Source organism: Populus trichocarpa, chromosome 9 (genome assembly GCF_000002775.5).
Source record: "Populus trichocarpa isolate Nisqually-1 chromosome 9, P.trichocarpa_v4.1, whole genome shotgun sequence".
Classification (NCBI taxonomy): Eukaryota; Viridiplantae; Streptophyta; class Magnoliopsida; order Malpighiales; family Salicaceae; genus Populus; species Populus trichocarpa.
The window spans coordinates 11,372,066-11,397,976 of NC_037293.2; the positions used below are offsets into that span (position 1 = coordinate 11,372,066).

Below are 25,911 nucleotides of genomic sequence, written 5' to 3' on the forward strand. Positions count from 1 at the left end.
TTCGAAAAAAACTATTTATTGAAAGCAGTTCATTGAAAAGGTATGTACAAAAATTAATAGTGTCACTAAATATTCTAAGGAAAGAAGTTATTTTACCATACATAAGATGTCTCTGGGCATTTCCATGACTTGCGTCAGACATGCCGGTGAAGCTACAGTAACCCGTCCTCTTTCAAAATAGAGGGGAACTATCGTCAACTTCTCAAAGATTGGTCCTTATTTCCTTCCCGAGAAGGCTACTGGTCGTTGCCGAAACTTCGAGAATGCCAGAGTGGATCGATTTGGTTTTATAACATCATGAACTTACTGTCTGCTGCCCTTTGCATCACTTGCAAATTGTTACCCAATTGCAATTGTTACATGATGCAATTAAATTCTTCAGAGGTGCGAGAAGGATGATTCTACTCACAAACTTGGCGATCCTCCCAAATCTTAGCTACCAAATATGGATTGCCCCCTGTTGAAGAATTGAACAACCTGGAGTAGTCCATTATGGACCACATTTGGAGTAAGAAAAATCCAGTGAGAACTGAGCCAGTTGAACCAATATCATGGATTGTTGAAGATCCTCCACCTTATGCAGGTTCTCATAGGGCTGCAAGTTCTGGACTCGAAACAAACTAATGAATAAGGAGAATGAAAGTCAATTGCACCATGCAGCTCTATGAAACTCTTTCATGTTCTCGAGCAAGCCTTTCTTCTTCACTACGTTGCACAAGCTCCTCATAAGCCTTCATTGAATCAGCCATGAATCTCTCCATGGCCTCAAAAATCCGTTGCAGGCTCCCCTGGAGACTACTATTACTAGTGTCACTTTGATATACAATTTTTCCAGTTACTGATAGACCATTACCATCCCCGGCAACCAGGACAATTTTCTTGTCCAATGCTTGAATCTTCTTCTGTATCTTTTGATCCTTTCTATCTAAGTCCTTGACTTTACTCTCCAAATCCTTGTTTGTCATCAGTCTCTGATGCATTTCTAATTTGTCATGCTCCCAGAGTTGAAAAACACTCGATGCAAAAATACGAATTGCGTCAATTACTTCCTTTTCAGATATTCTATCCATAGCTTGTGCCCACTGATTACAGATTACAAACACGGGGGGTGCACCCATCCTACCAGGAGAGAAAGGAACTATGCCATCTGGTGTTTCTTCTGGTTCGTAAAGAAGACACTTAACAAGCCAATTGTTCAAGGATCTCACATAACCTTTCTGGGCACCAATCCAACTAGAGAAACTGGAAGTCAAATTAAGCAGTTCATGCTCCAGCTGCATTGTGGTATATAGATGATCATCACCGTGCTTCTTACCTGATCCAATGGGACCTAAGCCTCTGGCTTCTCTAATTGCTTGACACTGATTGCGATGACATTCAAGCATGCTATTCCACATTCTGGTTAACCTGAAAACATAAATGGCATAAAAACCATCAAGACTATGATGAATATTAACATTGAGTCACATCCACATGGAAATTGGAGTCATAAAGTTTAGCATCCAAAGAAGAGGGCAATGATATGCACGTAGGTTTGCTCCTTAAATTTAATTAACGACAATGCAATCTACAAGACCTTTCCATAGGAATCAATTTAGCCTAGTTCTGGTGTGCCTGATATTTGTGATTAAGGCTTTGCGGTTAATGTTGTGGTGGTAGTAGTGTGCCTGTAGAATGCACAGTTAATGCAAACATCATCATTACCATCATGTGCACCTGCCCATATATACATGACTAACATACAGTTCAATGATAAACACCAACACCTTTCTCTAGACTTCAAACTGCCAACGTATTTCCTTTAGTAAGCATTTACATTAAATCATGTCTTCTAGATGATTAGGCATATTGAAGAACATCAAATAAATTCAAATTTTTCCAATTGGAATCTTCTAAAAACTTACCTACGTTGAATTAGTTATATCACTGTATCTATCGATACGAGCACATCTACAGAACATAAAGGAAGGGCTACAATAACAGTGCTTCCAACACTAAACAGACAACTTCCAACAATTAATAACTGAGGTAGATTTTTCATTTCCATGTGGTCCCCGCCTAATGTATATATGGAACAAAGCTTGGCTCATGAATATGTTCAGATCAAGATTCATTAATGCCAAAACAAACTTCTATTGACAATAGTTAAAGTTAAATAGCTGCTAACCTCAACCAGCATGGGGGGGTGGGAGGCAACAAGTTATTTTGCAGGTTCCCCCACTCCAAAGCTTTTAAGTGATAAGTGTGAGTATTTTCTATATTCAGTTTTGCTGGAAATTATATGGGCAAAGCAAATTAGACTTGCTTACCCCAAAATGAAGCTTAAAGACCACCTTCTGCCCTTTCCCAGAACAGATTAAGGACCTCTCACTCCTACACCAACTCCCCTATGACAAAACTGATTATAAACCTTCTCCTGCTAGATGAATAAATGCCTTACAATAGCTACTTAAAAACAATGATGGAATGCAAATGTTTATAGCCCATGGCCACTCATATTTGCACTCAAAAGAAAGTCCTCCATCTCTGATTCTTGTTTTTAAATTCTAATTTTGACACTCTGTTCAAATATATCTTTGTTAAGGATGTCCCTTGTTACTCACTCTACAATGAAAAGTCAAAACATTTTAGCCTCTTCAAATGTCATTGATCGCAAGTGTAATAAACAGCCCACACTTTATCAAGAACTTTTGCTAGCTAGATCAGCACCATTGGATTAGGGCACCTGCACACATTACACCCTCTGTTCTTTCAAGGCCTTGAGTATAAGAACCTTGGTACATTTGTTATTAAAAAGAAAGAACCTAGATTATGAAGAGCAAAGGCGAAGTTACAAAAGGAACTCTAATACACTCCAAATTCAACTAGAGTGGAATCCCATGTACAGATTATGTAATTCCTATAAGAATATTGAAATACATACTGACATCAAGAATAAAATGGAAGATTAACACCGCAATCAGTCCAATTTGGTTATAAGCACATATGCTAGTGTGAGAACTAAGAAGTCAATAGCGAAGTACACAGCACATGGTAAGATTAGAAGCAGCTAAAAAGGAAATGGTTCTTAAAAAGAAGGCGCATGTTTACATACCCTTGAATCAATTCATTTAGCTGCGGCCATAGCTCTTCATCCCTAATCTTGTTTATTGTAACCGATATCTTGTCTACAACTTGAATTGCCATTCTTATTTTTGTTGACAAACTCCTGATTAAAGTTTGAGTTGCGTCAACTTTGTGAGCTTCAGCACCCCTCTCATCCAAGTGCTTCAGCTTACGACACTTTTTCTCATGAGCCACCCGCATTTTCTCCTCAGCCTGCAAAAAAGCAAAACCGTGAAACTTCAAGTTCTCCAGCTTCAAGATAAATATTCACAAAAACAGATAAATGGAATATTAAGTACTGCAGTACTGTGCTTTCAGATTCCACCAAATGCAGAATACTGCCAAATACCAAGTAACGTGCATCACATGAGATATTTAGCTATTTGAACTTCCTGATATAGCAATATGTTCACTGAAATGAACCGTGACAACATTTGCACAGAAATAGCATAGCTTGGTTGGTAAGTTCTACTCGTTGGAACAAAGAATTTATTCATTGGAAAACATTCTAAGAATGTACTTCCCGGTTGGGTGATTCATCAGATTCCCAAGCAAATAGGTTGGACATGAATCGATTCTTTACATTGTCTATGAAAGTGGGGGGAGGGGGAGAACAGATCAGGAACCATGTATTTACCATGTACAATCTATTGAAAACGTATGAATTAGTCAATAAAGTTAGCAGCCTCAATCAATTTAATCCAAAAGGATGATTCCCTGGTAATGATTGCAAAGAATAAAGCAGAACGCACCTTAACTTCTTGATAGAGCTTCTTCTCCCAAAGATATAGCTTTTGTAAGGTAGAAGAAAGATTTTTCGACCTCATCATCAATTCTTCATCAATCTCCAAGGATGGTGGACCAGCCTCAGCATTTCCAGAAGTAGACGGCTGTGAAGATGCTGCAGGTAATGGCGGAGTTACTCCTTGCAACATCTTGGAAGCTGCTTCACACGGATCCACACAAAAAAAAAAAAAACCCATAAAAACTATAATCCATTTAAAAGAAAATTTCTCTCCGCTTCCACATTTAGGACAATAAATAAAGCACCAAGAGAAAAACCACTCGTACAGATCACAATTATGAGCAATCTATTATCTTTCCACGCCTACCATGTTTGCGCTGATACGGGAGCTTTCCCACTTCAAGCATCTTTGCAATTTCATTCCCGCACTCTGAAGCTCTCTCAAATTGAATCTTAATTTCAATTGCCACTTCCAGTGGCCCGCCACCCTTAAATCCAGCATTGCCACGCTCCTCCGACCTCTCATTATCAACAATTTTCTTATCTACCACATGTACCTCATACTTCACTCTATCTCCCTCAGTATCCACACTTGGCCTAGCTTGATAAAGTGAAGCCTCAGGTTCACCTCTAACCTTGCCATCCTCATCATCCATTACTGGCGATTTCGAATAACGTTTATCCCCGTCCATATATTTCTGATCCCCGTGAACTTCCTTCACAACCTCATGTTGGTAATCCTCATCTTCCAAATCCGGAATCCCCTCCTCTTCTCTCAACTCCTTGGAATTCCTACTCGGCGTGTACTGTGGATAACTCCTATCATAACTCTCAAATACATTCAAGAAATCCCAAGCTGAAGCTCGCACAGGTGAAGGCGGAGCCGGAGGCGGCTTCGACGAGGAAGCCACAGCTGCAGGCGGTGGAGATGAAGATCCATACTGATTCCCGGGCCCATAATAACCACCACCACCATAACCATAACTTGGATATCCAGAGTAACCGTAAGTGCTTGGGTTATTCATTCCATAACCGCTATTCGAATAATTACTATGATAAGCCGAGGACGAAGATTCACCAAAATGAACAGTCTCAGAACTCACTGGCCTTTGCTCATAAATAATAGACGGAGTGGTGCCTTTATTCTTCATATAATTCGTATGAAAAAATCTACCTCCGCCGCCCGGAAACGAATCTTGATCAATATTCATATACTCCGAGCTCATATACTGAATATGACCTCCTCCTCCTCCTCCTCCTCCTCCTCCTCCTCCACCCCCACCATCATCACCACTCCCTTCACCATGACTATGCAACGGCGAGGAGTTATCAGAATGGTGAAGATGCGAAATATCATCCTCTTCATCTTCATCTGAGTGAAATTGAATATGAGAACCAGAATTAGAATAAGAATGATGGTGTCCTTTCTTCGGCGAACTCGATTTAACAGCTTTTAAATCTTCACCCTTTCTATCCGGAGGTAAATTCAGCTTGGTAGAGACGCCGGCGGAACTAAAATTTTCTTTCTCAATAAAATCATGTAACGAACTACCAATTCTCTTCAAGGAATGTATATAAGCAATATGAGCTTCCGCCAACGCAAACCGCTGCTGTATAGCTTCTTCAAGAGAAGCACAGCGCTCACGGCAAAGCGCAACTGCCGGTAGATCGTCGAGTTTCGAAGTAGCACAACCCATTCGAAACAAATAAAATAAAATTTTTAATAATATTAATAACTATTGTTATTAATATTTATGCTTGGTTGGTGAGAGAATGATTTAGGGTTTGAGAAAGGAAAGGAAAGGAAAGATAAAGGAGGAGGAAGAAGAAGAAGAAGAGAGAAACGAAAGATGGAGGAGGAAGGAGAATCTTTTGCCTGCGGGGAATGTGCGTCGTTTTGTATTGTAGCAGAAAAGAAGGAGAGAGATAAAAACAGGAGAGAAAGTGTGTTTGTATTTTAGTTTTTTTTTTTTTTTAAGTTTTGGAGTTTTTTGTTTTTTTAAAAAAAACTGGAATTTGGTTAGTCACTAGAAGGCAACGGATAGCTATTTTTTAATGGAAAACTATATTTTAGTCCTTGTAAAGGTAAAATGTTTACTTCGGTACTTTATAGTTTAAAACCTTTCAATATGATCTTGGTGTTTCCAAAATCTATCCAATTTAACATATTTATCAGTTCGGATATGAAAGACTTGTCTAAAATTCAATTGTATGGAGAAATATTTCTTATATATATTTGCTAGTATAATAATATCCTTGTAATTGAAATCAGAGATAGATTTTCAAGAGAAAAAAAAAATAACGGTAAAAGGCTGTATTTGAATTTCTAGCATCATAAAAGATGTTTAATCTACAATGGCTCAAGTAGTACATTACTAAATGTAGAGGGACTAAAATAAATTTTAGCCGTGTTCTCTGTTTGGTGGTGGTGTTTGGTTTTGACGGAGAGCTTGACGTCGAGTTGCCGCCATGACGTCTGATCTCTTCGATCTTCAGTCTTATCATAATGTTTCATGTATTTGTATTGTTTGAAAAACGACCTTATTAGTATTTGAGGTACGTAACTACATGGACGGTTCTTTTTTTTTTAACGCCATAGCTAAGAAGTTATGTAACGGTGAACCTTGATGCAGAGGGAAATTTTGTAACGGACATATAATCTGTTGGATTTATAACGGACTTGTAATTTATTCAGCATTTGAGTTATTAATGGAGATATTCAGCATAGTTATTAGAAATAGCTATAACTTGGTGAAGGCTTGAAGTCACTGAAACGTATAATTAATTTGTGACTCGTTGAGTTAGCTCGGGTAAATTATTTTTTTATCATGAAGAATCAAATATTTTGTTTTGAGACAGCTTTCAATAGACCAACAACGAAACTCACTTCATACCTCTTGGTCAGGTTAAGATTGGATTTGAAGAGATTGATCGGTCATGACTTGATTTATCGGTTTATTAGATTAATTTTAAAACCGGTTCAACTCAAGATTGAAAGGGAAATCATGCCTACTTTCCTTGAATAAAAACAAAAATAAAAAAGGAATTGTGCATGGATCAATGCCCGCCGCGATAGAGAAAGGTAACGGAGGCTTTCGTCAGTCCGGGCTCCATTTTGTTGAATTCTTGCAAAATCCATGCGCCGCCACAAACCGGCGCCGAGAAAACTGCTTCCTGGGGTGGGGCTTGTCCTGCTCCAGATTCTTTTCAAAATTACCCGTGTCCTGGTGGATCTCTTCGTGCAATGATAATTATTTCAATATCCTCTCCATTTTATTAAGACTTCCCGGCCAAGTAGTTATTTTATCAATTAAATTATAGCTACTGATCCCAAAAAAATGCAGTCACAGGACCAACTCGAGAATTATCATATGGTGGGTTAATGACATACCGTATTAAAAATAATTTAGTATTTTGAATTGAAATACATATCAATCTCAACACAATTTTTAACCTCTATTTCAGTATTATTTTTAATTGTTTTTAAAAACAAGTAACAATTTGAGAATTGAAATTCATCAACATAATTAAGATATTCAAAATTCAAACTAGATTTAGAATCTTGTATATTCAAATGTGAACAACCACAATTCATAATTAAAAAAACACATGTTTCTTAATTTTAATTTTTTTAGTAGAATTTGATTGAATAAACACATTCAATTATTGAATATTTAAGGAAGAATTCTCTTTTTTTATGTTTTTTGTCAGGTTAAAATCTTGATAAATCTTGATTGATTCAATTGACAACTTGATTCGGATAGAACAATTTTAAATTTTTTGAGTTAATGAGTTGATTTGTATCTTACAGTTATAATTTAAGTTATATAATATATTATTAAAAGAATGAGAATTTGATATTTTAAATGTGCAAAGCTACGACCGCTTTTACTATGAAAAATAGTTTTTAAAATTTTTATTTTTAGTTTTTTAGAAATATTTTCCATTAAAAAAAGTAAGGAAACATCATAATTTAAAATAAAATAAAAAAAGTAGACATTGTTTGACTAGCTATGAAAATTTTTTAAAAAAATTATTCCTCGTATAGATTATCTACTGTTCTACATCACAACCAATTCCAAAAATTCTAAGAAAAGAAAAATTATTTTCAAGCATGTTCAAATTATTATCCTCTAAAAAAAATAAGAAATAAAAAAATAATTTCAACATCCATTCCGTTACACGTAGACGATGACAAATGTATTAAAGAGTTACGTCTCATCAGACATATTTGTCAATTTAAGAGCAACTGTAACTAGAATATAATTTAATGTTCGATAACCTAGGAATTAAGAAGTCAACATTGTACAAAGTCATTATCAAACATTGATCACTGGTCAGCTAGACGTGTTAAATTGGCTGTTTGTTTCCTGACCATAGCATTTGCGTTGGCATCTTCCCAACTTTTAAAAAAAAAACAACTTAAAAATATTTAATTTTTTTATTTTAAATAATTTGTTTTAGTTTTTTAGATTTTTTTATATTAAAAATAAATTTTAAAAAATAAAAAATATTATTTTTTTATATTTCTAAACAAAAACTATTTTAAAAAATAAACGATAATAGAATAAATGTGGTTATAGAGACCGGGAGTTGGGAGTCTAGCCTAGCCTTGCCTTCTGGGACACTTATAGAGACCGGGAGTTGGGAGTCTAGCCTAGCCTTGCCTTCTGGGACACTTTCTTCAACAAATTACTTCATAAAGAAGCAAGTGCCTGGACATTTCTTCCCTTTTTCTACTCGTGATTCAAGATTTTCCAGGAAAAGATTACTTCCACATTCCCCACGAAATCCCTTTATTCTCAGCTTTTACTGTGAAACGACTATCAGGTTTTTTGCCCATCGTTTTGATATTGACGAGTTAGCCATTGATAATACCAATATTTTATATCCGTGAAGAATCCAGAATTTAGAAGGGTTTTAAATTTTAAATATCATTTTACTTTCTAAAATATATATTTTAAGATAAATTTCATCTTGGTAATATAAGTACAATTATAAAACAATAACTTTTAATGAGTTAATTTTTTATTAAGATTTTTATTTAAAAAGTCTTCTTGAATAAAATGAGTCGATGAAATATATTATACTCAAAATAAGTAACATGGATTTGATAAATATATCAAACCAAAAAAAATTAAATTTGATAGTCAATCAAGTTCAAGAATACATGGATCTGACAAACATACCACACCTATAAAATTTAAATTTATCACCCAGCTAAGTTTAAAAAAACATGAGTTTGACAAATATATTTAACTCTAAAATCCAAGAATACATATATGATAGCAAATAGATTTGTCCTAAACTATATATATATATATTGGTCAAGAACGGGAATTGTCCAAAATTCAGTCGTTGAAATTAATGAGAAAGCTGAATTGATTAGGATTGCAATTTGCAAATACAGGAAATTTTGTTGATCAACACAACCAAGATATAGATGCAAAGCAAGAGAGTAGAAAATGCTCTAGCAAGAGACTAACATTTACACAAGACATCCTCTAAGTACTTTTTTCCTCTTTATGTTTGCTCTCAGGAAGGAAGTGGTAGGCATGACTGGGGACATGTTCTAAAGTGGCCTAAAGGACTTAGGCAGGTAAAATTTGGTGAAGGCCGGCCTCTGCCTTAGAACATTCAAAGACAGCGAAACCTCTAATTGAACCAAATTCTATAGAATACTTTTTCTATCTTGAACCTTTGAATTGGAATATTCAAATTCTTCTCCCACAAGTAGTCAAGTACACGTGGGGAGAAGGTTGCCTCAGAAGAATTCCCAACGAAGACTGACCTTTTCTACATTGCACAGTCGCCCCAAATTGGAATGTTAATTTGAACCTGAATTCCTGACGAGGAATTTAAAATATTCATGGTAGTAAAGTGACGAGCATTAGAGTACTTTTATTCAAGTGTAAAGAGCCCAGTTTCTCTCTTTAAATATTTGTCATCTTAATCTAATGATTTTTGAGCATGAGAACACTTACTACTTAGTATCATTTTATTAGTTATTTTCTTGTTTTTGTTTTTTATTTTTAAAAAAAGTTACATAGATATAGATAAGTAAAAAATAGAATGTTCAGACGAAGATATTTTTATCACTTTTAATGAGTCATAAATTTGATTTTATTTTTTTTTTGTATATATTTTTAAAGTAAACAGAAAGTAATTGATAAACTAACTACTCTTATTGAAAATACTATTATTGCGAAGGATATATTGATTCAAATATTATTTTCGTCATTTAAAAAGAAATCCTCTCTTTAAAATCCAAAAAAAAGAAAGAAAAATATTAGTAAATCAGGAGTTTAATCCAGTAGATAGCATATTAAAAAGTTATTAAAAAACAAGAAATTTATTTTTAAAAAATGCAATTACTATACTTAATTTTCACAATAATTACAATATCCGAGTCCCCGATCATAAAAAAATAATAATTCCATTTTCAACTCTATGATTGATGGCAGTGGCATCATATGAACTCTTGCATCAATTCCCACCACCTCATGTTTCAGATCTTTAAAGTCTCGTGCATAATTAGAAAAAAAGGAAAAACGAGAGAGTGAAAGTAACAAGTATTTACATTGTTTCCGGAGTTGTTGAACATAAAGTGATTTTTGATCAAATTGAGTAATTTCTTTCTAACAAGAGAGTGATCAAGGATTCCTATGGTTGTTAATCTACTACTACATAGTTTCTTTTTTACTCCTTGTATAGCTATCCTTGCTCGAATATTCAAGGAGTTAATTCAGCCAAGTTAGCGTAGTTTGGTAGCTGAGAGCTAGACTTTAAAAAAGGTTCTCCTTTTTATTCCATGGACAGCTTTGATTTCTTGCCTTTAAGATGGGCTGAAATAAATGGTTTCTGTTGTTTTCAAAGGCAAACTTTTTTTTTTCCTCTCGTTTTATTACAATCTGCAAGAAAAAGGTTGCCTACGTATTTACAGTACTGTTGAAATCGTCCAAACCACCTATCAATTCTCAACGGAGTATCTAAACTATTAATCTTTTCAATTGGATCCCTAGTTTTTCATCATTCCCCAATCAAGTCTCTTGCATACGTCCGTTAATATTTTTATATAAATTGCGTGTATCATGCAATGAAAACTCGACATTTTATGCTTGAAAATGGGGATTTTGAACGGGAGACTCGTTTGAAAAACCTACGATGGATTGAAGACCTGATTGATAATAATTCGAGAATTATTATAAGTAAGAATCATTTCATAGTATAGACTCTGAAACCACAAGCAACCTATTTTGGACTCGTGTATCGAGTGCCAAGCATGGGACAAATAGATTTCCATAATTTCTTCCATTAAAGACGTGTTGTCCAGGAAGTGCAAAGAGTAAGTGTCGTGTCAAAGATTTTGCATCACAAATTTTGTCGAGCCTAGCATCCTCGCACTAAGCTCGTCAGCTGGCCAGAATTATATTTAGTGGGGGTGTCGAGAAATAATAAGTTTTTTTCTTTTATATACGTTGTAGATCTTCTTGGGATCCCACAGCTTAATTTTGCTAGCCCACTCTATTTAAATATGCTGGAAATTATTGTCATCCATCCAGTCCACAGCAATACTGTCTCATGCAAGAACCCTACATTAATGTTGGGCCACGAGCATAGATACATTAACCAGATTGCAATGATGTCTTCTAGCTAGTTCAGTAATTGTATTGAGCATTATAACTCGTACGTAGCTTGTCTTTTCCTTTGTGTGTTTTCTTGTTTGTCCTTAGTTTGACAACACTCTTCAGGGTAAATCTCAACTTGCCCCAAAAGGGATTAAATTTTAATTTCATCCCTAAAGTTAATGAAACATTTCGATATAATCTAAAACGCAAGAATAAATATATTAAAAATTAAAAAAAAACGTTAAAGAATATATTTTTTGATAAAAAAATATGATAAAAATTATTATTTTCATGGGTGCTATCTACCAATCCTTTGACAGAATGACAAATAAAAAATTACTCAAAATCTTTATTTAATGTGCTAGCTAAACTCTCCCTTTATCCTATTTTAGTATTTTCTTCCATGGACGTGGCTTCATGTTTCAACTTTCCTGCAAAATCGATATTTGTTCTTACGTCTTAAAACTATTAATTTATTAATATTAAAAATAAAATTTAAAAAATGTTTAAAAAAACAACAGTTCTCCGGATTACATGTGATTGGGAAAGCTATAGCCAGGTAGTAGAGAGCAGAGATAATGACTCGATGATGGTAGCCTTTTGTGTGGTCAATACCTGGGGTGATTTTGGACCTCTTTTTTGCCTGTTTTTGAGCATTAAATTCGTTGGTCACCTACTCCTACTATAAAAGAAGGAGGGTCAAATGACATGATTGCAAAGAGTAACCAGCCAAGAATTTAATACCATAATAATATTATATATGTCCTTTTAACCTTTTGCTTTGCACACAGCTCCATGCTTTTCCTTTTACATACAGTACACGCTAATCTTAGAAGATCATAATGATCATGCGAGCTGCAGGAGATATATCCCACTCCCAAGTGTGCAGAGCCTGTCCTAGCCTCGATGATCGTCAGCCCCCGACCTACACACCGAGCTCAAATGCGTCCTAGAAGTGTTTTTTCCTTTCAATTGGGTCTTCAGTGTTGTATATATAAAATCCTCGACTGGATATTTTCATCCATGCCCATTAATGTTTTCTATCTAGAGCACGTATTTAACACGACAAAATGGTACTCTTTTTATAAAACAACTTGGCGTTTCTTTGTTGAAAATCTACACTGATTCAATATAGAAAGACTCCATTGAAGATCTTTCATAAGAAAATAACATTGCATTCAATCATATATGGTTATTTGAATCTAATATGTAACAAATCAAAGAAGAGAACTAACTTAAGGAGATAGGGATTTCTGTATTTTGTTTTTCTTTGTCTTGTTCCTCCTGTGATAACTCTTTCTATCAGTAATCTAGTCATTTTCTAAGCGGTTAGCAACTACTTTTCAATGTATCTACCGATGATTATAAAAGAAAAACTAACTCAAGAGAAAAATAAAAAGCTATCGTCAGCTGTAATATTGTAATTGTTTTCTTATATTCTCTTGGTGTAAAATTAAGATTTTTCTAGTGATTGTAGTTGTTTTCTTGTTCTCTCTTCGTATAAAATTCAATTTCGTTTAGCGATATTGGTGTTTTGTACTCTGGACGTTTTTATAATTAAAGTGCAAAGTAAAGGACTCACATGAACAGCTTTCGGTAAATGGGTATCAATGGAAAAGCCATCACCAAGAATAAAACTTTACTGTTTCGTTGTCCAAAATTCAATGAGAATCCTCATGTGGTGCAACTGGATAAAAGGGTTGCAGTCATCAGTCTGGTGTCGAAATTGAAAACAGGGTCATTCTAGCATATGAGCAGATGGCTAGGAGGACAACCCTCGTTCTCAACCAACATGGTTTAGATTTTAGGTCAGACTGGGAATAAAATTGTGTTGAATATTATAATCCAATGACTTCTTAATTGTAATTATAATTATAAAATATTTCAAGTAAAAATAATATTTTCCCATGTCCTTAAACTCATGTGCATTGTTCGTATCATTGTAAAATATACTAAAAAATATATTTTATCTTATCTCAAGACTCATGCGCATTGTTCATGTTACTGTACATCACTATAGCGTATATTTTACCATGTCTCGAGATTTATAGGCGTTATTCATGTTACTGTACATCACTGTAGCACAAGTGTTGTGCTACAGTATATTTTACCATGTCTCGAGACTTATGCGTGTTATTCATGTTACTGTACATCACTGTAGCGCAAGTGTTGTGCTACAGTTATTTTACCATGTCTCGAGGCTTATACGCATTATTCATGTTACTGTACATCACTATAGCGCAAGTGTTGTGCTACAGCTATTTTACCATATCTCAATACTTATGCGCGTTCTTCATGTTACTGTACATCACTGTAGCGCAAGTGATGTGCTACAGTAATGTACAGTAACATGGACAAAGCGCATGAGTCTCGAGACACGGTAAAATATCATTTTCAATATTTTTTTTTAGTTTAACGTGGGTGTCTTGGCCAGTTTGCGTGCACCTCGACTAATCCCACGGACCCTGAAGTTAACAACCATGTAAGACTCCAGTGGCTATCATATGAGCATCATTTTCAATATTTAAGTATATTTTAGTGTTACAATGACATGAACAAACTATTTTTCATCACTAATATCTTCTTTTCTTCATAATTTTATCCTTGAAATTTTAAATTTTATAGTTTTTTTTTGTTGTTTTGGTGTGGATATGAAAAGTTGGCAAATTCTTATATATGCCAACGAGAGTGTCAACTACCTAAATGTAAAATAAAGGAAAAAATAAATCTAAAAATGACCCTAAAATATAGATAGTCTTAATCATGCTCTCTAATAAATTTTTATACTAATTTATCTCATTTTCACTATAAAATCAACGTTATTTTAAAACAAATTTAATGTTTTTGCTAGAATATTTTAAAAAAAGACTAAAAAAAAAATTAAAGTTATTTAAAGAAAAGATTGATGTAAAAACTTGTTTAAAGAAAAATCGATACCAACCAATTTCTGTAGGCATTTTCAGAGGCACAATCAAATCACACAACAGTCAGGCCAATAGCGATCGGGCATCATGACATGATTTGTTTACTTTCTTTTCTTTCATGATTAGATGTGTTGTTGGCAAATGGCAATTAACCACGTACAGTACAGAAACATGAAATCTTTTCCTGGTAGAACCAGAAAAAATCATATTTATCCTTGTTGAGAATCTTCTCTTGTTTTGATCTACCACGATTTTTCCTTGGAGAAAACCAGGGCTTGAAAATGAAATCTTCCTGGAGAATGACATCTTCAAGGTACAATTACTGATCATGAAAAAGAAAACCCATTAACCCATCACATTGATTGCCTCGTCAATCGGCAAGCATATTCACTGTTTGCATGATAAGGCCACGACGACTTCATTTGGCCTCATTATTTAAATCAGCAAGAAAGCTAGACTAAATCTCACGCTCAGTCAATTGCAAAGAACCTTGTCCTCTTCTCTCTAGGCTAGAATATACATGAACGCCCACATACTAGCACCTCACGCACGAGAGCTTTACCTAATTACTTGCATCAGCAGAGAGAATCTCGTACTAGTAGTTGTTCAACCATGCTTGGCTCCTTTGAAGAGTAACTTGTCACCCTACAATAGAGCCTGTTCATCTTATATTTAGGTAGCCTTTAATTATTGTTTTGAGATATAAAATATAAAGATTGTAAAGATACATGTGACATGTTTTTCTATATTTCATGGTTTTAAAATATATAAATTAATTTTAAAATCAATCCAGAAAAAAAGATGTATTTTATGTCTGTATCCTTTATCTCCAAAACCAAATCTTTATTTCCTTTTGATATTTATTTTTTTAAAAAAATTGACGAAACACAGTTTATTGTACCAATTTGCACCGTTGATATTTCCCTTTGGTGCATCAAATTTCCCCAATCTATTCACGATCCATCCCTCTTAACAACACACCACCACACTCCTCCACCTACCTCGGTAGCTAAAACCCTAGCCAGCAATGCCATATTCACTCTCCAAGTGGAGAACCATCATCTAAAAAGAATCCAAGGTGTCGGACACCAGTGGGCCACCAGGTCCTGGACATTGATCAGCTGGAAGAGTAGCCGTGGCAGGTGGGGGCATATTATTACTCCATTGATGTAGTATTAATTAAGGATTACTCAAGGCAAGACAAATCTATTAATAATATAATTGAGTGTATGTGTACGGATGGTCATGCAGTCAAAGAAGAATAGAACATGATCTCAGCAGATCATGTTTGTGTCATGTGCGTGAGAGATGCTTAAAGTTTGTGCTGAACCATTCATGTGCCTAAACTCCCCGGATCTAGCTTTCAGCTTTTAAATAAACCACAGAGGTTCGACTTCCAAATTATTTCCAATTTCCATCGCCTTCCTCACTGTAATTCCAGTGAAGGGTACCTTTTAGCTGTGCTGTGCATAATATGATATGTAGCTGTGCTGTGCATATAATATGTATTAAAGAGTAATATAAATTATATTTTGAGATTTTATTTATTAATTTAAGTTTTTTGGTTGAGATGGTTCTTTGACATGATATCAGAGTTTTGATGACGAAGTGGTCACGAGTTTGAATCTCACTACTCCTATTTATTTGATAAAAATCAAGCACAAGGTAATGTGGGTCTGTTTGTGCAAGTTTTAAGTCCAAAGGGCTTTCACTTAAGAGAGTATGTTAAAGAATAATATAAATCATATCTTGGGATCTCGTCTACCAACTTAAGCTTTTAACATAAAAATGAAGGTTGCAGATCAACTAGTTAGGTTTTAGATTTGCTCTTTAGATGTTACCAGCTTGAGTTCTACAAATCTCAGGGTTATGAGAGATTTATATGGTCGTTAACTTCAGGGCTCGTGAGATTAATCGAGATGCATGCAAGTTAGCCCAAACACTCACGTTAATTAAAATAAATAATATATTAACATAAATATAAAATGACTTGTGAATATATATAAAAGCTGGTTGATTCTATCTATGAAATCAAGACCAACCCAACAAGTCAAACCAAAATCTTGCTCGGGACAGGTCTTACGAGAAATAAAAACAAAATTCATTCGATATAATTATTTTAAAGATTTAAATTAACCTGTGATCAAGGCTAGCCGAGTTAAACTTATTGGATTTTTTTTAGAATAATGTTATTTTATTCATTTAAAAAGAGATATTTTTTTATTTACTTCATGTACTTGTTATCCAAATTCTAATACAGGTACATATTAATTCAGATTACATGTAATTATAATTTTTCTTAAATCCAACTCAAATAAAAACAAAAGATTTTAATTGCGCTCTGTTTGGAAAGATCCCGGGCCCTAACTCATCGGGATTGGTATTGTTTTGTTTCCAGTATATAGTTCAGTAGCATGGGACCTCACCTCTAATTTCATGAGTGCTGTTAAAAACATAATTCAACTTACAGAACTTGTTTGAATATTGTCACATCATTTTCACAATTATCTTTTGTTTTTCTGGGGAGCGTGGTGGGCAAATATATTATTTTTTAAAAATATATTAAAATAATATTTTTATATTTTTAAAAAATTATTTTTGATATTAACATATTAAATTATCTAAAAACAAATTAAATAAAAAAATATTTTTTAAAAAAACATAATCTGTAATACAATTTCAAACAACTGCGGTGTTCGTTTCTGAACATTTACTCTGTCTAAGGAATTGAAGTTTGTGCCAGTCGAGTGGATAAAGAAAATAAAATTCATTTTATCCAACGAAAAAGAATTTAGTTTTAAGGCACACGGGAAAAGAAAATGTAACCCGGCCAAATGGATATTTTTTGAAGTTCGAAGCCACACCATGTCACACACTGACTGAATAAATTAATCGAATTATCTGAGATATTTTGTTAAAATTGATTGAAATTAATTAAATTAAATTAAATGGTTTTTTAATATTTTTTTGATAATTTTATTTAAAAAATTAGATTCGGTTTAATATTGATTTCATAATTTAGAAATACAAATATCAAACCGAACTACACTACAGAACCCGACTATAAAATAAAGATTACTAGATCAAAACCCCGTCAAAAATAGCCCAATTACAAGGCTAATAAATTAAATTAAACTTATTCGGTTTAAAAAAAATATAAAATCAATTCTTTCATTCAATTCTGTTCTGTTCGGTTCAAAATTTTAAGAACAAAATTCAGTTTGAATACATTTTTTTCCCATCAAAACTGAACCGTTTAAACCGATAATCACCAAAAACCCTCCTCGTCAACGGTGCCCTTCAAGAACTCTTTATACAGAGCTCCTCTCCCTCTCTTACTCTCTCCCGCTCTCCCTCTCTGTGCTGATCTAGTCCTTGACAACATGCAAGAAAAAACAAAAGAATTGGAAGAAGGATGGACAGCTTAACATGCAGTGGGGGCAAAGGGGGGTCCTTCGAGAGGGAAGTATGCATGTGACAAAGTATACTTGTTTCTTCTTTTTAAGTAAGAGCCTATTAATCTGTGAAAAGTACCGAGTGATCAGAGAGATGGGTGAAGACTCTTAACACTCACTTTCACTTTGCATCTCTGCACCCTCACGTTCAAGAAGTGGAGCAAGCTGCCATGAAAATCTTCGTTGTTGGAAACAATGCTAGGTCTTTTCCTTTCTTTAAGGTTCAGTTTCCTATTAAATCTTAATCTGTGGTCTTGTCTTCCACTGCAGTTCTTTACCTTAATCTAAACTAATATTCTTGATCCCTGTCTTCCACAATCTTTCTCCTGCGAATCGAAAGGTGCCGTTGGGTATGTGAGGTTTGAGTTATGGATATGCACCACCGACTGGTTCTTAAGATTAATTATGCTCCCATTCTCAAATAAATAAACAAATAAATAAATAATCTGATTAAACTCCCTTTTATTCTAGCTAGCTCACCAATCTGAAAGATCTTTTTTTAAAGTTTTATGCAAAACAATGCCGTTCTAACTTTTTGTAAAAAAATTGGTGAAACAGACAGCCCTAGTTCAATTAAGCCGGATCATAGGTAGGGTTAAGTTCAATGACTCTCCTCTCTCTTGCAGTAAAATTTGTAAATGGGAAAAATATATGTATTTAATATAAGCGTACGTAGTACTGTATAAAACATGTCATGATGAAGAGTGCTGTGATGATGATCTTAATCAAAGATTAGCATAGTGAAGTCAAAACAAAACATAATCAAAGTCAATAAAGGAATCTTGAGGGTGAGAATATCCATACCGACCTACCAATCTATAGAAAGCCTAAAATAATGGGGACTTTATGCAGAATCCTCCATAGACATCCACCTTTTCAACTCCACTAAACCAGATCGTGAGGCCAGTTTTAATCATATTGCTCTTTTAGGAATATGGGAAAGCTGAGCAGACCGATGAACATACTTTTTTCATTTTTTTTGGGCACTTCTAAACTCTAAATCTTAATTAGTTAATGTCTGGCTTCTTAAGGGAAACCAAGTATTCCAATGCCATGGTCAGGAGTGATTTTTATCTTTTTTATTTCTATCAGTTTTTTTTTTAATCCTCGAACACTAATAAGAGGCGACTACAAATCTTATTACAAGGACAGTCTCCACATGGACACACAAGAAGTAAAGAAAGAGTGCTTTGCTAGGGAGACCAGGGCATGTGTTGTTGAGTAACGGTGGCTTTGTGCTGGCATTGCATGCGGATTTCAAGATAAGTCCTTGTTAATTTTGGTACATTATGCATGTGTGAGAGAGAGAGAGGTACAAACAGTTCACTAAGCATACAAAATCCTGCCGAGCCTCTTCCTCAGTCTCCTCGTTACTCGTAAGTTGTTGTCACTTGGCCTCCGAGAAATCAAACGCCAGACCCTGCAGGCCACGCAGTGGCTAGGCCTTCTACAGCAAATCCACAATCAATATTTTCTTTTTTTCTGATGGAAACCTATTTAGATTTTTGGATTTTTGTTCAGAAAGACAATGTTACATATGATATGGGAATTATGGATGTGTTTGGTATACAATTGCTTTTTGCAAAAACACAGTGGAGTCTAAAATGATCACAGCAGTACTCGTTGCTTGTTTATAACATTATAAATTAATAAGAGATGACTCGTAAAATTATACAAACTGTCCTGTTGGTGTGGTGATAGAAACTTGCTCGAGGGCTCGGCCGAGAGAAGGTTCACAGCTAGACAAGGGACCTTTTGAGGTTTGCCTTTCGCTTTCCTTCTTTCACCAACCAAAGTGATTGGTTTTCATAGGGTCCATTGATCCAATAAATGAGATCATTAGTAGTTATTGAGGAGGAGTTCTAACCAAATCACCGATTACTAATATATTTTGTCGGTTCACGGGGTATTTGAGAGTATAATTACGATTGTTTTTTAAAGTGTTTTTCAGTTAAAAATACAATAAAATAATATTTTTTATTTTTAAAAAATTATTTTCAAAATTAACACAATAATTTAAAAAAAAAAAAGAAATTTATTTTTCATATCAATACATAAAAATAAAAAAAAAAACATAAAAAATCAATTTAAAACAAAAAAAAAAAATTCAAATTTTTAAAAACACTAGTTAAAACGCTGTCTCCAATCTCCCTTTAAATAAATCAGATTTCAGCTTGGATTTAAAAAGATCACGAGTTATTCATTGGGCCAACTTGATTTGACCTTTTCAACTTCGAGATGATTTGATATCAAACCTAACTCTAACTCGGATTAACTCTAAGTCCAATAATTATTAACCTTCCGAACCAACAGTAGTTAAAATCTTGGAAGACATGAAAGCTGGCTTCCAATCAAATTCGTGTAAGGACCTCCAAATGATTTTGACAGTGATAGAGCGACTAGGAGGCTCCTCCTCTTTGGTGCGGTATCAAAGTTTGATGGCCCTCTCCATCTCCTTATCTTTCAGGAAAAACGAAAGAAAAAAGAGACAGTAATCATTTCTCTATAATTTATTTCTAATGGCTAATCATGCACCACTCCATTCTATATTTTTGTTCAGTTCTTATCAATTTTAAGATTTTATTCTTTTCTTAATTTCTATTTCTTGCTATAATCTTAGTTAGTCAAGCTAAAAACAAACTTGCGTAACATAATTGAATGGAGGTTCAACTAATTAAGGGGTTGACATCCTGGGATTTTCACCTCCAAATCTGGAAGAAAAGTTAATTATGACAGAAAAAGAAATCGAAGATTATACGTTATATTTATTTTTATATCTGTATTTGTTTTAATTATATATTTAAAAGTATTTAGTTAATTAACATATAATACAATTTTACAGGTTATATCATAAGATTCATTCGCCATGCGGTCGAGATATTGTGTGGTTGTGGTTGCTTTTTAAATAATTTTTCGTGCTGAAATGCATGTCAATGATGTTTTTGTATTTTTTAAAAATTATTTTTGACATCAGCGCATTAAAAAGATCTAAAACATACAAAACCCATTAAATTTTAACCCCAAAAAAATTGAATTTTTCGGTCTCGCGTTCTAAGGAAAGCTTTTAGCAATGGCTGTGTTTGGAAGTCTAGTAATTATTATTTTTTAAAAAATATATTTTTAAAACGTAAAAATATACTGTACCTAAATCGTACCTATATCATAAGTTTTGCGAGGCCAAACTGGCCACGACATGTCAACATAAAATAGGCGTGGACAGCACTTGAGGGTCTAGCTGCTGTGGTCAACCGTGTGACTTGTTCCGCCCCCGTCCCGGGTTCGACCCTCTATGTGCACGCCTGTCACCCCCGCGGTGCCTTACCTGCTCCTGGGCTTGCAGGATGTCCAGTGGGCCGTGGGGAATAGTCATGGTGCGCGTAAGCTGGCCCGGACACCCCACGTAAATCAAAAAAAAAAAAAAAAAAATAGGCGTGGACAGGTCTAGACTGCAGTCCCTTCAGCTCATTCCTTGTGGATGACAGAGAGAGCATCATTATGTGTGTGGGGCTTGCCACTGCTATGGACCACAGTTTCATAGCAGCTACGCTCTGCAAGAAGTCCAGGCCCGTTACAGAGACATAAGTGGCCCTTTCTACTCTTCCATATCCAGGAGTATCCGTCTTGATATCACCATGACGGCATTAATGATGGCCACTGATCATTCCCGCTAAGGCTCGTTTGTTTTATGAAAAATAGTTTTTTGAAGAGTGAAGGATTAAGAAACCATTTCCCAGCTAACAAACAGAACTTAATTATTTGATTTTGAGGCATTCCAATTCTCACGGCTTAACCTAGGGTTCTTGAGCTCTAGACCATGCCTTAAAGCATATTAAATTGGAGAGTGAAGGATTAAGAAATTACTACTGGGCCTCAGAGCCAAGGCATTCAAGAGAATTGAAAGAAAATGCAAGAGGGTGTTTCCCACAAGTCCATAGTCCATACACACAAGTAGATGGCAAAACATGTTACCAACCAACCAAAATTCTCTCACTGATCAACTCTTATGAGAGAAAGCATTGTAGTTTCTATTTTCCTTTGGTCACTTTAACCAAAAGAAAGAAAATAACGAGCGAGATAGAGGAAAGAGTGAATACCAAGTTGAGGAATATGAGTGGGCTTAACCTATTCATACATTTTGCCAAGCATAAAACTTGTGCTTACATACATATTTATAGCTTCATTCACAGCGACATGACGGTTTTTCTTCATATGTAGAAGTCGCTTTGCTTTGATTGTGCTTTGAGGTCTTTCAATTTCTTTAGAATGTTTGTGAAGTAATCCTGCAGATATTTCTCCAGTGTAACTATATCTTTCTGGTCCACCCCAAGAAGATTGTATGTCCCATTCATTGGAACGGAGAAAACGATATCACTCGTAAGAACCTGCGAATTCCCCGTAGGAGAAGGAAAAACCTCAGTTTTGCTTTATTCCATATAAAGCCGGAAAGGAAACAAAATCTCAAAGCAAAAATCATTAGTGTAGACATCTGAAAATTTGTGAACCTATGATGCAGGTGAAACTGAGACTTTATGTAGTCCTCAAATGGAGGTGATGTGAAAAGCAGCATAACGGTGGGCGTTCAGTTGATCTCTTGAAGGTTCATAGTATACCCCCACATATCAAGAAGACTACTTACGATTTCATTGTTTCAACAATATAGTTTGCATACTTTAAGAGATCTTCCATAACTATAGTAATCTTAACATGCTTCAATGCAGGACAAAAAATGCTAACTGATAAGACGCTTGCTTTATGTAACATGGCTAGAAGGTGAAAGGAAAGATGAGAACTGGTTACCTCAGAAAATGCTAGTCTGTCAGCAACATCATTTGTCCACTCAAAAAACCTAGTCAATTGACGAGTGAATCTCAAGACAGAAACCGGAACAGTAGTGACATTTGCGTCCTGCCCTGCCAGCCTCTCACACAATGTTATGACCTAAAACCAAGACAGCGTGTTTAGCACAGAACAGATAAAGTGTATCACCATTCACTTTGGTCCAACCCAACGCATTGAATATTCACTTCATCACTTGAGGTAAGAAAACCTGGAACTAACAGGGCCCTCTAGCAACAAGACGGATGAATAGTCAAGCATCATCATTAAGTTGGCAAAAAGATTTTAGAAGAATGACATTGTTGGTCTTTATTAAAGGTTAAATATTCTTAAATATCTCTTTACCTCCTCAGTAGTCCAAGCTCGAGGTCCAGCAAATGTGAGGAGCTTCCCATTAATTTTCTCATTCCGTAATGCTATTAATGTCAATCGAGCTATATCCTAATAACAAGTGAAAGATAGGAAATAGGAAAAAGAAAATCTCAGCTTTAGCTTGACTTCACAAAATTAATTACCCAAGCAATTGAGAATCTTTAACCTGGGTGTCCATGTAAGCAATTCTTGTGGGGGCATCTGTTCCCCAAACAGATTTCTCTTCTAGTATAGGTACTGCATATTGCCCAATAAGACCCTGGATAAATTAGCAACAGGCATTTGCAGCTGGATCAATAACATCAGAGGAGAAATTTGCTGAGGCAAAAACAAAACCATAAAATTAGAAAGAAACATCAACACACGCATACTCAAAACAACTACCTTTTCATATTAACATCCTCATTTTCCTGGCCAGGATCCTTTAGAGAATACGAACTGTCTGCACAACGTCAATATGCTTACACTTTTAGGTACACGAAAAGATTCACGCATACTGCCACAAACAATTGTTGTTTCCGAAGTACATCAAGGGTATATGTAAGGCACCGATATAGGCACGCATTTTTCGCAAGGTTAGGGATGATGTGGGATCAAAGATTTTGGAGACAATGATAGATGAAGTGGTATTATGCCATGTGTCTAGCTAACAGAGAACACAGATCAAAACTTCATGAGAATTTAGTTCTGGTGACCACTTACTTGCATGAAACCACATAACCGTATTATGACATGAGTTAGGCCAGAGTCCTGAAGAAACTTCTCGGTGCAATACTTAATCTCCATCAGTGGAACTTCAGGGTGCTTGTCACAGTTGTGAATAGAATAGAACACATATTTCTGTATTCCCATTGCTTTTGCACATTGTATAAGAGCAACTTTTCCTTCCCAGTCTACCTAAACATAATATATGGATCAGATAAGGCCAGCAAGAACATATTAAAACACAATCAGGAACATCCACGTAAGATTTCCAGGCATTACATTCAGAGGAAAAATATATAAAGGTCATCGAAGATATTGACCTTTCTTAGAAAAGTTCATTTTTAAAGAAGGCAGATGCTACTCAATTCTTCTTAGAATCAAAACACTGTCCAGATGGAAAATATTATTAACTGTGAAGAAAGAAAACTCTGGGAAAGCAAAAATATCGAGCAACACATGGAAGATGAGAAAGGTCTATGGGTCGATCCAATCATATTCAATGTAAAAACTAATAGAAGAGGGCATCACCACACCATCTCCAGTTTATGTGGAAAACTTTAGCAGACAAAAGGATTTTTTTTTTCTTTCTTTTTCTTGAATTCAATTTCAATACAAGGCAGATGCCATTGCTTTCTTAAGACTATGAACAAACAAACGGTTGCTATTGAGGCAAGGCATTATGCACATGGACATTTCTAGGCTAATAGAGTCCTTAATAGAAACCAAAAATGAAGAAACTAAACAGATATGAATCTTTCAAAACATTACATAATACATACCGTTTTAATGGGCTCTTCTGGACGCCCAGTAGCACAGTCAATAATCGTATGAACCCCAACCATTGTTGCAGGTATAGTCTCGGGTTTACTAAGATCTGCCTGTTCATCCACATTTTGAAAACAATATTAAAATCCAAATCAACCCATCTACAACACCATAACAAAACCTTTACTGGCAAGCAGAAAAGGAGAGTAAAAACAGCTCACATTGACAACAGTGGCACCCCAATCACGAAGGAAGTCAGCAGGAGCAGGTCTTGGTCTAAGAAGGCACCTAACATCATAACCTTCATCAAGGGCTCTTCTAACAATTTGCCTGCCTAAAGTACCAGTGGCTCCTACAACTAATATACTAGTTGGCCTAACAGGAGTCCCTGGTCCTAAATTCACTGCCCCTGTTGCCTCTGCAGTTCCACTAGCACTGCATTTGACAAGTTGCTTTACAGTTTACATTACATTTCCCTGAGGGAAATGAGGTGGAAAGAGAGAGGAGAGGTTCTGGTGATAGAATCCTACGCCAGGAGAAGGGGTTAGTTGTGGATGTGGCGGTGAATTTACGGTGGCGATGGATTTTTCCTGGGGTTGCTAGCTGAGTTGGTGGTTTGCATGCCATTGCTGTGGGAGTGAAGCTGAGGCGGGACACTGAGAGGACAGAAAGAGCAGAAAATTATGGACGGGAGTGTTGACACGTCGTCCTCTCAAATGGATCACGATGTTCGTCACGTATACTGTTCTCCAACAACTAACGAGAAAGAAAGGGCCCGCCGGCTCCTTTTTCTTGCAACTAAACGACATCGTTCTACAACTCATGCTCGAAGACACATTATTTGTTTTTCCATGGGAAAAGTATTAAATTATGATAAATAAATAAAAAACTAATTGAGGTATGTAAATGAGCAAGAAAATTACATAAAGCTAGGGCTTTACTGAAGCTAAGTTGCTGCTACATGGATAAAATGCTGTAGTTTTAGGTTTTTTTTTTTTTTTTTTGCATGAATCGACTTTTTTTTCCAAAAAATTTAAGTGATTTCTTCAGGCAAACTCAAAGAAAAGAAAAAACAATTATTAATTGCCAGATATATTTTCATAATAATCGAGGTTTGATAATTGATCGATCTAAAATACATAGTTTAAAAAAAAATTAATGACACTAATACTGAAAAGAAATTGATTATTTTTTAAACATCAGCACCAACCATAGATTAATATATATTAGAAGAAAGAATCTAGGTAACAAGAATTTGATTGTTAATAATTAATCATCATGTGGTTTATATGGATTTTTAGTAGATTAAATTGATGCGAAATAATAATAATAATAGCAAAAATTGAGAATAAGGGGATTTTTTAATCAATAGCGAT

At 35.0% G+C, this 25,911-nt stretch overlaps 2 protein-coding genes across 4 annotated transcripts; both read right to left on the reverse strand.

Annotated features, from left to right (window-relative positions):
• On the reverse strand, positions 1 to 5,790 carry LOC7474955 (protein ALTERED PHOSPHATE STARVATION RESPONSE 1). Of its 2 annotated transcripts, none has more exons than XM_024608807.2 (4): positions 4,218 to 5,790; positions 3,858 to 4,051; positions 3,095 to 3,318; positions 1 to 1,407 (listed from the first exon to the last, which is right to left on the reverse strand). In XM_024608807.2, the coding sequence occupies exons 1-4, from the start codon at positions 5,545 to 5,547 to the stop codon at positions 663 to 665; spliced, it is 2,493 nt and encodes an 830-aa protein (XP_024464575.2). In that variant the 5' UTR covers positions 5,548 to 5,790; the 3' UTR covers positions 1 to 662. The 2 variants fall into 2 exon arrangements, with proteins under 2 accessions (XP_024464575.2, XP_024464576.2); XM_024608808.2 differs by having other exon boundaries at positions 3,858 to 4,048; positions 4,218 to 5,788.
• A 15,984-nt stretch (positions 5,791 to 21,774) lies between these two features.
• On the reverse strand, positions 21,775 to 25,799 carry LOC18102176 (protein HIGH CHLOROPHYLL FLUORESCENCE PHENOTYPE 244, chloroplastic). 2 transcript variants are annotated; one of them, XM_006379242.3, is made up of 7 exons: positions 24,757 to 25,799; positions 24,550 to 24,648; positions 23,768 to 23,962; positions 23,232 to 23,324; positions 23,039 to 23,134; positions 22,655 to 22,795; positions 21,775 to 22,239 (listed from the first exon to the last, which is right to left on the reverse strand). In XM_006379242.3, the coding sequence occupies exons 2-7, from the start codon at positions 24,610 to 24,612 to the stop codon at positions 22,063 to 22,065; spliced, it is 765 nt and encodes a 254-aa protein (XP_006379304.2). In that variant the 5' UTR covers positions 24,613 to 24,648; positions 24,757 to 25,799; the 3' UTR covers positions 21,775 to 22,062. The 2 variants fall into 2 exon arrangements, with proteins under 2 accessions (XP_006379304.2, XP_052311963.1); XM_052456003.1 differs by having other exon boundaries at positions 23,768 to 23,958; positions 24,757 to 24,806.
• Positions 25,800 to 25,911: the final 112 nt, after the last annotated feature.

Coding starts and splice junctions, on each gene's coding strand:
- LOC18102176 (XM_006379242.3), bottom strand. CDS start 24,612: ATGGTTGGGGTTCATACGATTATTGACTGTGCTACTGGGCGTCCAGAA. Junction 23,963..24,549: donor CAGAAGAGCCCATTAAAACG/GTATGTATTATG, acceptor TATTATGTTTAG/GTAGACTGGGAAGGAAAAGT. Junction 23,325..23,767: donor GGTTATGTGGTTTCATGCAA/GTAAGTGGTCAC, acceptor TAATTTATCCAG/GGTCTTATTGGGCAATATGC.
- LOC7474955 (XM_024608807.2), bottom strand. CDS start 5,547: ATGGGTTGTGCTACTTCGAAACTCGACGATCTACCGGCAGTTGCGCTT. Junction 4,052..4,217: donor CCCGTATCAGCGCAAACATG/GTAGGCGTGGAA, acceptor ATCCGTGTGAAG/CAGCTTCCAAGATGTTGCAA. Junction 1,408..3,094: donor CTAAATGAATTGATTCAAGG/GTATGTAAACAT, acceptor TTATGTTTTCAG/GTTAACCAGAATGTGGAATA.